At 42.9% G+C, this 14,819-nt stretch overlaps 1 protein-coding gene across 2 annotated transcripts in view; it reads left to right on the top strand.

Moving 5' to 3' along the window:
• The window catches only part of LRRIQ1 (leucine rich repeats and IQ motif containing 1), a 264,195-nt gene that overhangs the window by 26,818 nt on the left and 222,558 nt on the right, over positions 1-14,819 (top strand). For both annotated transcript variants that reach the window (XM_040344178.1, XM_040344179.1), the window contains exon 7: positions 456-1,646. In XM_040344178.1, the coding sequence (XP_040200112.1) occupies positions 456-1,646 (1,191 nt within the window). The remainder of the gene's footprint in view (positions 1-455; positions 1,647-14,819) is intronic.

Here is a 14,819-nt window from a genome sequence, read left to right as displayed (position 1 = left end):
AGTCACAAAGCTAACACACCAAGATAAGGATTCTAAAAAGTGACAGTTATCTTAACTTCAGTGAGGTTTAAAAATTAGTCACATGGATTGAAAAAAAGATTCCTATATTTGTGTAAAATTTTATAGAGCCTATTGCATGAAAGCAAAACCACAGAGCCTTTCTAATGCAATGGAATATTGTATAGTGGATTATCACTTTCCTCAAATGTCCCCAATTAAATGTGTTATATGTGGCAAAAGTGTGTGTGTGTGTGTGTGTATAGATGTGTGTGTATATATAATCTCATGGCTATTTCTTCAATCTAGATTGCTAGTTTGAAAATACATATACTAAGTGATTGCAGTATATAATGTTGCACATTGGTAATGTCTACTAAAACACACACTTGTAGTTTGATAGATAGTTCGACTTTTTTAACTTCTAGTTTTTATATTTTCCATGCATATGTTTTAAGAACCTAGTTAAAGAAATGGAAGCAGAGTTGGTAAAAGAGCAAAACATTTTTGAGGAGCAGGAAACCAAAGCTAGAAAATATATGAAGGAACTACAGAATAAATCAGCTGTTAAAATCCAGGCAGCCTTCCGAGCACATCGAATATCCAAAATTTACGGACCTGTTCTAAAACAGAAAAAGGAGGCGTTGAAAAGAAAAAAAGAAATGAAGGAGAAAATGGATTTGGAAAGGAAAGCATTGGAAGAAAAAGTAAAGCTGAAACTTGAAGAGAAGAAACGGAAAGAGGAGGAGAAATTGCTCAATGAGGAGATTGCAAAAAAGAAAATAGAAGAAGTCAAGAGACTAGAACATTTGGAATTGGAGAGGAGACAGAGAGAGTATGAGAAAAAGAAAACAGAAGAAAAACAGAGACTGGAGAAAGAAAAGATCCTAAAACTAGAAGCAAAAAAGAAATTGGAAACTTTAATTAGCATAGATGCTTCCAACAATGAAGGTCTAGGAAAAATAAAGCATGAACATTGCAATATTTGTCTGGAAGTAACTGAGAGAACCATGGAAGGCTCTTGTGAGGATGGACAAAAGCAAGCAAAACATAGTGAAATGGTTGAAATGAATATTGAAGATACTTATAAAGAAAAAATACTAGCAAAGCAATGTGAGGTGCAGCAGCAAGTACATTCCGATGGGTGTGCAATTAGTATCGAAACAACTGATTTGGAATTAGAAATAAAGCCAAAAGAAATCATAAGTAATAACTTATCTAGCCCTGAAAACAGATCTTTAGCAACCAACAGAGAGTCCGAAGTAAATCGGGACAATGGAGCACGTGCCATGCCTACACGCCTAATACCCTGGATACAAACACCTTTACTAAAGGAGACTGCTGAGGTCATATGCAGTGAAACTGCACAGGGTGGACAAACCAGAGAAAAGAACACAGGCAATGACCTTCAAAATAAGTCCCCAGCTTTACCCATGACCTCAAGACCTCTTGTTCTACCAGATCACATTGAGTCGAAGAGGTTAGCTTGGATGAAATCTTGTAAGCCGTGGTCCACAATTTTGAGAGAAAACCGAAATATTAAAGCCGTTAGAAAGACTAGGCAAAGGAAAAGCTCATCAGCAAAAAACCTTCCTCCATTAAATACAGCCCTCATCCTGAAAAATGGTCCATGGAATGACCTGCAACAGGTAAGACTTTTCACGGTTTAATAGTTACCCCATACTTAAGATAAATTATTGCAATTAATGGTGTACCTGCATGCACCATGAAGTTCAAGAACATACATTATTGGAAACTTCTAGAAAAAGCCTCGGAAACATCCCAGCCCAGCCCAGTTTTTTTCATTTTTGGTCAGCTTAGTTTGAAATATTGCATGTATTTTATGTTTGCCTCTCACAGACAGCAGTAAAAGGTCTTTATTACAGCTTTCACAGTTCTTTATGGTGATTCACTACTATGTTCTGTTTTGATCCAAATAGCTAAACATCATATCATACCTGTATCGGATACATTCATCTGATTCGCCTCTGTATCTTTCCTAGCAGATATGAAGCGCTCTACATTTGTCAGTAGTCAGTTATACAGAGACAACAAAATAAGTGTCATGAATCTACCCATTGTTAAAAATATGTTTGTAAATTTAAAGTAGTTTTAAAGCTTAAACATATTTTACCTAATGCATTCATTGCATTAATAATGTTTAGGTGTCAGAATCCCCCTTCACCCCCCCCCCCCTTTACTTGCCTGATCCCTCATTCGATTCAGTGCCGTGCACATCTGCTGCTTTTCTCTCCCCTCACTTAAGGGTCTCACTGGCTTTGCTGGGTTACCGAGAGCGATGGGCTGTCAATCAAAGCCAGTGGGTGGGGATGAGGGAGCAGGGGGTGGGGCCGGGTCTCGCTGTCTGTGTCAATGGACGCAGCAGCTGGGCACATGAGCGAGCACGAATGACTGCCCCCATGAAAAGCGACTTCCTATTGGGGCACTGAACAGAGGAGAGGGGCCAGGAGCGCCAGCGGTGGACCCAAAAAGAGGAGGGTCCGGTCTCCAGTGGCAGATGCTGTGTGGAAGAGACAGCCGACAACAGCTGGGAAATGCCTGGAAAGTCATGTCACCCATAGACTTACTATGGGGCTTCCGTTGTTGGCTGCCTCTCCTGTACACACCTACAAAGGGAAGCTGCCACTGACAGCTCAGTGTGGGACCAGACCAGATCGGCTGCAAAAGTGTATATATGGTGAATTTGTCTTAGAATGTGGCTGACAGTAGATTTAGAGTTAGTTAGTTTTAGGCTGAACTTCTAAGGCTAAGTAATTTTTTTGCTAAAAAATCTATTTTTCTACTTTATTGTGATCATCCCTACCTGGAATTTGGAGTACTGAAATTCGCTGGACTGGATGTTGCAGAGATAGCTTGGAAGTGGCCTTGGACACTGCTCCATGTAGAACATTTTTTACAGACTTTTCTGGTAAAAGCTGCAGAACACTTTCCAGGTTCAGAGTCAGGTCTAGAACCAGGGTTGTCCCGATACCGATACTAGTATCGGTATCGGGACGGATACCGAGCATTTGTTCGCGTACTTGTACGCGCGCAAATGCTCCCAATACTTTTCTTCTTTTTTTAGGGTAGAGTGGCCGGAGAGGGCGGGAGGAGTCAGTGGCTGGAGAGGGCGGGGGAGTGCGGGCGGAGTCTGGCTGGAGAGGGCAGACAGTCTGTGGATGGAGAGTGCAGGCGGAGTTGGCTAGAGAGGGGGCGGGCATAGTTGTGGAAGTAAAATTGTGCGGGCACAGTCGGTGGACAGAGTCGGAGGGCGGAGAGCGAGTCCTCACTTGCAGTGGTAAGCTGGCAGGGGTGTAGGGCAGCCGCATCAGGATTGGTGACAGGTGAACGTCCCTACGCCCATCTTGGTACACCCTGCACTCAGCTGCAGTAAGCAGCAGCAGACATCTTGTTACACCCAGCCCGAGCTATCCCCAGAGTCCTCCTTGGATCTGTCAGGTATGGCTGCGCCCTTTCTCCTTTTAGCTGATGTTTTTACCACAGCCATACAAGATTTTATGACCCAAATTATCCAGTTATTGTTGACTTATTTGCTGATGCCAATCAGAGGCCACAAGCGAGCTTGTATCCTAATGCTGTGTGCATCACTTTGAAGCTAGAGGATCATCCTGTTGCTACTACTACTAATGCTGTCTCCAGTCTTGGGTCAGTTATTATTTCTAATCTGCAAAGACTTTCGCTTTTACACCCACTTTTTCAACAATTTTTTTTCCTTGTCAAGAATATCTTTATTAAATGCAAGAATAAATTGTACATGAAGCATACATTCGTTACAGTAATCAGGTGGTTATTATAACATAAGATTGACTAACAGTATCATCTTTCTTAAACAACAATAAACGGGAATATTTTAGCCATGTTCTGTGTACTATCGCAGGAAGAGTTTAAGTAGTTAACATAGCCAAATATGTAATCCTTACAACTTGTCCTAGTGGCTAGTGGATAATATATCAAAGATAATACGTCCTTATTTAATGTAACCTTACTACCTATCAACTTTAAATTTCTAAAATGTGCTACCTTTTCAAAGTTAACGGTAGATACACAAGGGTACTACCTTATGCAGTATCAGATCAGGAAAAGGAAGAAGGGAAGAAAAGGAAGGAAAATGGGGGGGGGGGGGGGTCAGGTAAGGAAGTCTGCAGGGATGGGCTAGGATCCGTCGTCAAAGCATGAAATGTACAACGGTTATTTTTGTATAGGAAAGCTACCATGGCATCATTACACCTTTATTAAAATGTTCTGGTATTGCATATTGTATCCAAGGGTTCCATATTTTTTCAAAGTTGGCGATCGTGTCCGTTTCTAACGCTTCCATTTTGGCGTGCGTCATAGCAATATTCATTCTATTTTTTGTTTCCGTCGTTGATAAAATTGGAGTTTTCCAAGCTTTTGCTATGGTTTGTTTGGCTGCCGTAAAGAGTTGTGTTAGTAGCTTGAAGTGTGTGTGTGTTAGATTGATGGGCTTTAAATTCAGTAGTGCCAATTTAGGGTCTGGAAGTATTCTCAATTTAGTCACCGCATTTACCATCTTGAAAATCTTATCCCAGAATTTCTGTACTATTGGACACGTCCACCAAGTATGAAAATATGTACCTTCGGTGATGCAACCCCTATAGCAATGTCCGGTGCAGTTTGGTGCATATTTAGCTATTCTGCTTGGCACCAGGTACCATCTCATTAATACCTTATAGCCTGCTTCCAATGCTATTATATTCGAGGAAGCCGATTTAGTGTTTCGCCATATTTGATTCCAATCCGAGGTATTAAGTTCTATACTCAGGTCACTCTCCCATTTCTGAACATAAGGAAGCTTTGTTGTGTTATTGTGGGATAGTGACTGCAAGTACAGAACCAAAATTGTACCTCTTACATGTGGATTATCTTTACATATACTTTCAAAAGGTGACATCTGTTTTTTCAGAGCCGAAGAGGTCAGATGTGTTTCCACAAAAATTTTTATTTGGAGGTATCGAAACAATTCTGATTGAGGTATACCGTATTTTTTACATGCTGTCGGGAAGGGCATGATACCCGATGAATCCAAAAATTTATAGACATATATACAGTCTTTCCTTACCCATTCCTTGAATGTGTTAGGGACGATCCATGCCGGATAAAATGTTGGGTTTTTATAAAATGAAAGCAGTGGGTTGAGAGGGGACACCAGTGAATACTTGGATTTATAGCTATCCCATAGTGAGAGAGAATGTTTAATAATTGGATTGCAGATTTTCCCGCGTAGCTTGGGAAGAATCCATAGTAAGTTAGCTGGAGGGATGGGATCACACTCGGTTGCCTCAATCGCTACCCAGAGAGGTGTTTCCTTTTTTGCATGATATTTGGCCAAGGTTGAAATTTGCGCTGCCCTATAGTAGTTTGTAAAATTCGGATATCCTAACCCTCCTTGAGTTTTGGGGAGATGCAAGATTTTCGCCTTTATTCTGGGCCTAGATGTGCCCCATATAAAGGTCGTCATTCTGTTTTGTATTATCCTCAGAAAGTAAGCCGGTATTGGACTCGGGAGCACTCTAAAAAGATACAACAATTTTGGTAATATTGTCATCTTAACTGCGTTGATCCTACCTAACCAGGATAATGGGAGCTGGGACCAGGATTTGAGTAAGTTTGTTATCTGTTTAAGAAGAGGGGGATAATTATAAGAGAATAAATCAGATGTATCAGCCGTTACGTGTGTTCCTAAGTACGGGATGCTCTTATCCGACCATGTAAATGGAAGACCTACTGTGGCTGCACTTAATTCTAGTCTTGAGAGGGATATGTTTAGTGCTACACATTTCTTGGGATTAATGGCTAGACCTGAGAACGTCGCAAATCTATCAAGTATTGGGATGAGATTAGGGCCAGTTACTTGCGGGGAAGAAAGAAATAAAAGAATGTCATCCGCAAATAGGCATAATTTATGTTTATGACCTCCTAATTCTATACCTAGGATAGTGGGGTCTGATCTGATTTTCTGAGCAAGCGGTTCGATAAGGAGGGCAAATAATAACGGGGATAACGGGCAGCCCTGACGTGTTCCTCTTCTGATATCAAATGTGTCAGACTTATATCCTGCGTATTTAACATAAGCTTTAGGGTTATTATAAAGTTCCATAATCCAATTAGTGAAATTAGGGCCAAAGCCCCATTTCTGTAGAGTATATTTTAAATACGCCCAGGAAACAGAATCAAAAGCTTGTTTGATGTCCAGAGAGAGAAAATACGCCGGTATACCCCTTTTCTTTGCTATGTTGGCCAAGAGGCATGCCCTGCGTATATTATCGCCCGCTTGTCTGGATGGCATGAAACCTACTTGATCTCGATTGATTAGAGTACCGATAAAATTGTTAAGGCGGGTAGCTAGTATTTTACCTAATAGTTTTATATCTATGTTAAGCATAGATATGGGACGATAATTGCTACAAATCAACAATTTTTTTTTAATGAAAAATGGAAACATCCTGATAAGCTTTTGTATCTGTTTAGTGAGAATATTGTACAGAAGTTGTCTATTCCACTGTGGATCCAGCAGGGTTCCGCCCTAATAGGGTGCTTACCCTTCTTGTAGCAGATGCATCCAACTGATAAGTGGTTGGAAGCCAAACTGTATCTGACTGGATGAAGTCCCTTTAAAAAATATCTGACCACTTCCAAGTGTGATTCCCTCCCTTTTTAAATAATGCATGGAACACATTTCTGCTGCATACCTTTTTAGCTGTGATAGCTGATAGAAGCCTCCTGTTTCATTCTTCTCATACATCTCATGTCCTTTCATATGTGTAGAACACTTTGACTAAAGTGCTGAACTGTGGTACCCTTGTGTAATAAAAGAAAAAAAGTTTGGTTTGCATGGCCTTTAAGGGGCAGGATATGTTTGGACCAGCTGTTGACAATATCAAGAATGCTAATGCTGGCAAGAGCATCCATCTTTCTTAGCATAAGAAGCGCAAGGAGTAGCCAACAAATTATTGTTCATATCACTCTGCTAAAGAAGGTCCCTTTTTGTTTCTTCACTCCCTCCACTTCCATGTCAGGACCCCCCTAGCTTGCCTCTCTGTCTAACCGCAAGGTCTGGCACTCAAAGTCGGCCAAATCTTCAGATAGGCCTTTCTCTGCAGAAAGTTGTGTCTTTTGCTTTTTCAGAAGTAGTGAAAGTTTGTTAACCTTTGCAGATTCTCTATCATTGAGGACCGGGTTCTCTGTGGCCTGGTGGCTTAGGAATCTGGCTTTGGACTCCTGGAAGTCTTCCCTTTCTAAGCTTTTGCAGGATCCTCAAGACGGATGCCAGCCTGTCAGGCTAGGGAGGAGTTCTAGGCATCCTGTTGGTGCAGGGAACATGTTCATCATCAGAGTACCATCTTCCGAACAGCATCCTAGAACTTCAGGCATTATATCAGTCTCTACAATATTGGATCATGCTGCTGGAGGACCATCTGATAGGGATTCAGATGGACAACACCTCAGTAGTGGTGTACATCTACCATTAAGAAGGAACAATAAATCTGTTCATGGTAAGAGAGGTAGATTGGATCCTGTTCTGTCTGAACTTAATGTTCCAGCATTGTCAGTTGTCTGCAATCCAGGCATCACCTGGGACGTATCCCTACATTTTGGAGTTGTTCCAAGACCTGTGTTGTAGTTTGGGGATGTTGAATGTGGACCTCCTGCCCTCCAGGTTAAAAAAAAAAAAAAACTGTATCAGCATCTGACTCCTAGCACCTTCAAGGGCCAGGTTTCTGCCATTTCTATTCAGTTTTAAAGACTATTGACTTCTCACTCTTTTATCATGATCTTTTTACACAGGGACTCTAAATCTGAATCTGGTTCTCCTTTGTGCTTCAGAAACTGCAGTTTGAACCAATTAGAGACGGTCCTCTCTCTATTCTTACAAGGTGGTGTTTCTTGTAGCACTCGCCACTTTAAGACAAGCGACTGAACTGTTGGCCTTATCCTGTGAAGAGAGCCTTTTTTGTTTTGCTAAGGGAAAAGGAGGCATTAAGGCTAAGGACTTTCTCCTTGCATAAAGGTATTTTCTTCTTTTCACCTCAACTAGGACATTTTTCATATATCCCTTAGTCTGTCTGACTTCAGTTTGCCAAAAGAAAATTTCCCTTTGTTGCCTGCATGTGGTTCTGGCTGCGAGAGATATCTCTCAGCTGCTGCTTCTTTCAGGAAGATTGATTTGCTTTTTGTTATCCCAGGTAGACCCTGTAAGGGTGCACCAGATTCTCATTTGAAATTCCACCATCTCTAGGCAACTTGGGTAGATCATCATCCAAGCTTATGGACTTGAGGCCTGTGTCTTCTCTATTGGCAAGTGCTTCTTTTATTTATTTCTTTATGGTTTGTATCAAGCCGTTGTTGCCCAGATTTGCAAGACTGCCACCTGATCTTCTGTCCACACATTTTCTAAAGTCTCATCTGGTTTCAACTTGGTGTGTAAGGTTCTTCAGGTGGTTCTTTAAAGCAAAAAACTTACATACTCACCTAGATGGCTGCAGCATTGATCCGATGCTGCATCTGTCCTCCACTGGCTCCACATGAGAATTGAGTGATCAAAAACAGCTGATTGCTTAGTTCTTGGGTCTGCTCTGAGCACAGAGGGGTGGCTGTCAGTAACTGGCTCTCTGCTATGCCTTTCTAGTGCTCACTGGAGCACTGAACGGTTGAGGGGAGGGGTGAGCGGGTAGCACTGGCTCTCAGCAGAGGGCTGAGAGGAGGCTGAGCCAGCTGCTGGTCAGACATGTGGGAGGATCCTGACATTATTGTCAGGATCCCTGCATAGCCTGCTGGACCGGCTCTGAGACATCAGCCGACTGCAGACTTTAGCCCACTGTTGGCTGAAGTCGGCTGATAGTGAACATGGATATCATAGTAAGTTTCACAAAACAGTGCCATTTTCATTGAGAAAAACAACATGAGCATAGATATACTATGCTGTCAGTATTCATCAGTTTTTCAACACAGCCTTGTGCGTAGAGCTGGGCCAAACACCCCCCCCCCCCCGGTTCTGTTTGCCCAGAACTCTCGAAGATCGCAAAAGTTCGGACCTGAACTCCAAACTCTATGGGACCTGGACTTTATTGATGCTTAAAGGGGTTGTAAAGGTAAACATTTTTTCACCTTAATGCAATCTATGCATTAAGGTGAAAAACATCTGCTGATTAGAGACCATTGGCTTGCGCTGCTGTCAATCACATTCAATGACGTGGCGTGCCGGGGGCGGGGCCGAGTGATACAGTCGGCGGCTATGGCCACCGGCTGTATCACGGGAGCGCACCCGCAAGAACTCAACACCATGCAAGCTCGCTCGCATGAAGGTGTTGAGTCCTTGCGGGGAGAGCCAAGATAGCCACCGAGGGACCCCAGAAGACCAGGTTCAAGGCCACTCTGTGCAAAACGAGCTGCACAGTGGAGATAAGAATAACATGTTTGTTATTTAACCACTTAACCCCCGGACCATATTGCTGTATAAAGACCAGAGTACTTTTTGCGATTCGGCACTGCGTCGCTTTAACTGACAGTTGCGCGGTCGTGCAACGTGGCTCCCAAACAAAATTGGCGTCCTTTTTTTCCCACAAATAGAGCTTTCTTTTGGTGGTACTTGATCACCTCTGTGGTTTTTAGTTTTTGCGCTATAAACAAAAATAGAGCGACCGTTTTGAAAAAAATATATTTTTTACGTTTTGCTGTAATAAATATCCCCCCAAAATATATAAAAAACAATTTCTTTCCTCAGTTTAGGCCGATACGCATTCTTCTACATATTTTTCGTTAAAAAAACGCAATAAACGTTTATTGATTGGTTTGCGCAAAAGTTATATTACATTTTTATTAATATTTTTTTTTTTTACTAGTAATGGCGGCGATCGGCGATTTTTTTCGGTACTGCGACATTATGGTGGACACTTCGGACACTTTTGACACATTTTTGGGACCATTGGCATTTTTATAGGGATCAGTGCTAGAAAAATGCATTGGATTACTATAAAAATGCCACTGGCAGTGAAGGGGTTAACACTAGGGGGCGGGGAAGGGGTTAAGTATGTCCCTGGGTGTGTTCTTACTGTGGGGGGGGTGGTCTCACTAGGGGAAATCACTGATCTTCTGTTCATACACTGTATGAACAGAAGATCAGCATTTCCCCTCCCTGACAGGACCGGGAGCTGTAACGAGCGATCGCGTGTGCCCGGTGGCGATCGCAACGGGAGTCGGGGGAGCGCGGGGGGGGCGCGCGCGCCCCCTGTAGTCTGCGAGAGAGCCGACGTAGAGCTACGGGCTCTCGCGCAGGAGAGCCAACCTGCCGCCGTAGAATGACGGCAGCAGGTCGGCAAGCAGTTAAAACAAATATTAACTTTAGTGATCCTTTAAAGTGAAACAATAAAAATAAAAAATTCCTTTAAATATAGTGCCTGGGCGATTTCCTTAGTATGCCTGTAAAGTGGGGCACCTGTACCATGTATAGAACCTGCTGCAGCAAAACGGACATATATAAAGAAAAAAAAAAACATTTAAATTGATTTTCCCTGCAAGCTTTCTTTATTTTGTAAACAACGACTTGGGGAGCCAGTCTGTATAAAGAGGCCACATTTTAGTTCACTCGGAACAAGATTAGAGATTTTTTTTAATAAATTCTGGTGTATTTGGCGAACTTTGGATAGCAATAACAACATTTTGCACCACAGTGGCCAGCCTTATGTGAAGAAGCCAAATGGTAGTGCACTCAGGCTAAGATTAACAATTTTTATTTATTTTTTTATTTTTAAAAATTTCAGACATACTAACATAGTTCGTCAGGTTGAAAAAAGACACAAGTCTATCAAGTTCAACCAAAAAAAACAAAACGACACAATCACATATACAAAACTTGGGCCTTGGGTGTTGGTGCCTGCACCCTGTAACTCCTCAGTTACTCTTGGAGGGCACAGGACTGACACTGTGTTCAAATAATTTAGCTGACTTTTCTGTGCATTATGATGGGGCTATGGCAGGAGTAGCTGTGGACAAGGAGGCAGAATAAGCCGCTCTGGCAGCTGCAGTGGACTGTGAAAAAGTATCAGCTTGGGTGATAGAGGATGAGGAGGATAAGGATTGTTTGGTAAGCCAGTCCACCACCTTCTCTGCATGCTGTGGCGGGATACTACAGGCAGCATTACTAAACAGAGAAAAACATGCCCTGCCTGAAGAGGGACCATGTCCACCTTTTGCCTGCGGACTCAGCTGCTGCTGGCCCCCTCATAGTGTCATGGGAACGTCTGCCTCTCCTTGTTGGCCTCCCAGACATGATTGGGGGGGCTTATTACCCAAATTTGATAGCTACTAGGAAATGTGTAATTGGATGCATTACAGTTAGAAAAACTGCAGCTGACAATTAAAAAAATAAAAAAGGGGGGCAGGCACAGGACAAAAAAACAAAACAAAACTTGGCAACCAAAAAAAAGGGGGTTTACAGCAGTGTATACAGCTTTAAATGGTATGTAATGCTGTGTTAACCGCTTCCTGCCTGGACTACAGAAAAATGACGGCCAGGTGATGGTTCAGTTATCCTGACTGAACGTCATATGACCAATCACGGCTGATCACAGTGTAAACAGGAAAAGCCGTTTATGACAGACGTGAGTAGAGGAGAGCTGGTCGGTTGCTCTCCTGACGGGGGGGTCTGCGCTGATTTATTATCAGCGGAGCCCCTCCACAGGTCGCCTGGGACCACCAGGCATGCTGCCAGAACCAACAGGGACGCTGATCACGGATGGCCACCAGGTATGCCACTCTGCACCACCAGGAATGCCAGTCAGTGCCCATTGGCAATGCCTGCCAGTGCCATCAGTGATGCCCATCAGTGCCACCCATCAGTGTCCATGAGTGCCTTCCATCAGTGCCACCCATAAGTACCCATCAATGCAGCCTTGCACTGCCCATCAGTGTCAGCTATGAGTGTCTATCAGTACTGCTTGTCAGTGCCCATCAGTGAAGGAGAAACATACTAATTTACAACATGTTTTAACAGAAACAAAGAAAAGCTTTTTTTTTTTCAACATTTTTGGTCTTTTTTTATTTGTTTAGCAAAAAAAAAAACGCAGAGGTGATTAAATACCACCAAAAGAAATCTCTATTTGTGGAAACAAAATGATACAAATGTTGTTTTGGTACAGTGTAGCATGACCGCGCAATTGTCATTTAAAACGAGGCCGCACTGAATTGGCCTGGGCAGGAAGGGTGGAAAGTGCCTGCTATTGAAGTGGTTAAACACTGCACTAACACACTACAGTGACACTACACTATATTGACACTATACCGACATGCTACACTACTCACACTGCACTAACATTCTACCCTCAGTCACATTTACACACTAACTCGCTAGTAGCAAACTGAGCTCTGCTCTATCTATCTCCACTCCAACAACGCACTGCAAAAGGTTTCTGTGAGAAATGTGGGGTGGGACTATGAGCACTGAGCCATGATTGGGCAAAGTCATCACAACTTTATCCAATCAGGGCTTTCACTGTGTATTGTGCCCTGATTGGACAAAGCCTTGCATCTACCAGGGGTCAGGTGCATTGCTTCACCCAATTAAGGCCCTAGAATGCCCTATGCAGCGCCCCGCAAATTCTGGTGTTCGCCGAACGGCCGAACAGGCGATGTTCGGGCTGACTGGTTGCTTGGCTCGAACTGTTTGCCCAACTCTACTTGTGTGGTGTCATAATTCACAGTTTGTAACAGTTTTTGATATTCTTCTGTCATGGATTTTTTGTTCATGGCTTGATGCATATGTATGTGGTTAGTTAGTACTAAGCATGCACATTGTGTTTCCCCTTTCATTCTGGCCTCAGTTCCAAACATTAACTGTATATGTGTTGTATTTATTATACATTACATTTCGTTAGATGAAATGGTAAATGTTTACTGATTTAGTCTGAAAATAATTTAAAAAATAGTGTATCCAGAACATGTTTTTGTCCTTTGTTCTATGATTTAGAAAGCACAGGAAATTGAAAGTTTTGTGGGTTTGCAGCAAGTAATATCCTTCGTGCTTAAAATTTAGCAACATAATATATTAAAAACACATATGGAGACACATTGTAAAAGTACCAATTGCCACTATTGCTGTTGTTCAGATGAATCTGCCAAATTGTTTCCAGTTGCTTGCACTGTGCCCTTATTGTGCTATGTGTGCTGCAGTGGAAATGAGCTTTTGCCTTTAATATTGGTACTCGGCACCACAGAGCAGAGTGATGGGTGTAATTACATCAGTATTTAGGTGTTTCACTTGTACATCTTTATCCAAGTATATTGGTTCCAGCTATAACTCAGATTTGTCATCAGACTGGTGTTTCACGCACATTTTAAATGTATCTTTGATGTTTAAGGATTGTCACCTAGTGTATTTACAGAGTGATGATTACATCTACCTTGCGATCTTAGCCACCATCTCAACTGATCAGTGTTGTGGTTTAAGTGATTGCCTGTCTGGTTTGGAGTTTCTATTTGACATCTGATATGTTTGATTAACTTAATTCCATTCAAAGGACATATTTATCTGAAACTGCAGCCATTAAATGTTTATAGCAGATCCATCAGTAAAAATAAGACCTCTAGACAAGGCTGGACTGTGACAAAAATTTGGTCCTGGACTTCATCCAGACTGGCCCACTTTGACAGGTCTCTCCCATGGCAGCCGGACAAACCCCCCCCCCCCCGCCAGCCAACCCTGACGGCCACCCAAGCCCCTTCCCCCCTTCACTAGCCGTTCTGCTTTATTAGAGTAGAACAGCTGGTACTGGTACTCTTATAGGCAGTACCAGTGGGGAAGCTAGACATTATTTCACCCGGGGCAAAGAATCAGTTTGGTGCCCCCCCAATGGGACAAGATTAGGCAGAAGTGAGAAACTCCCAGGCCATAGCTGTTGAGTCAGCTGTCTGCCCCTCCCCCGTTCTCCTTCTGGCCCCCCCCATGCTCCTCTGTCGTCCCGCCTGCTCCTCTGGTCCTCCCCCTGCTTCTCTGTTCCCCCACATTCTTCTCTGTCCCCCCCCCCCCCATGCTCCTCTGTACCCTTGTGCTTCTCTGGTCCCCCATGCACCTCTATCCCCCCACATGATGCTCTGTTCCCCCATGCGCCTCTATCCTCCCCCATGACTGAGCACGGTAAGCCGGACCTTCAAAGCGCATGCACCGATGATGTCATCGGCTGCATGCACTCTGAATATCTCCAAAACTGTGCAAGTTTAGGTGATATTCACAGTACTTACAGGTAAGCCTTATTAGAGGCTTACTTGTAGGTACAAGTAAAAAAATAAGACTTTACTTCCACTTTAAAGGGGTTGTAAAGGTAAAAAAAAAAAATCCTAAATAGCTTCCTTTACCTTAGTGCAGTCCTCCTTCACTTACCTCATCCTTCCATTTTGCTTTTAAATGTCCTTATTTCTTCTGAGAAATCCTCACTTCCTGTTCTTCTGTCTGTAACTCCACACAGTAATGCGAGTCTTTCTCTCTAGTGTGGAGTGTCGTGCTTGACCCCTCCCCTGGAATACAGGAGTGGCAAGACGCCCACTAACAAACAGCTGCTTTCTCTATTTGCAACGTAGAGAGCGCCTGACTCTCCTGTATTCCAGGGGAGGGGACGAGCACGACACTCCACACCAGGGAGAAAGCCTTGCATTACTGTGTGTAGTTACAGACAGAAGAACAGGAAGTGAGGATTTATCAGAAGAAATAAGGACATTTAAAAGCAAAATCGAAGAATGAGGTAAGTGAAAGAGGACTGCACTAAGATAAAGGAAGCTATTTAGGAAAAATG

This window comes from Rana temporaria, chromosome 3, assembly GCF_905171775.1.
Source record: "Rana temporaria chromosome 3, aRanTem1.1, whole genome shotgun sequence".
Taxonomy (NCBI): Eukaryota; Metazoa; Chordata; class Amphibia; order Anura; family Ranidae; genus Rana; species Rana temporaria.
This window is presented reverse-complemented; position numbering and strand designations above follow the sequence as displayed.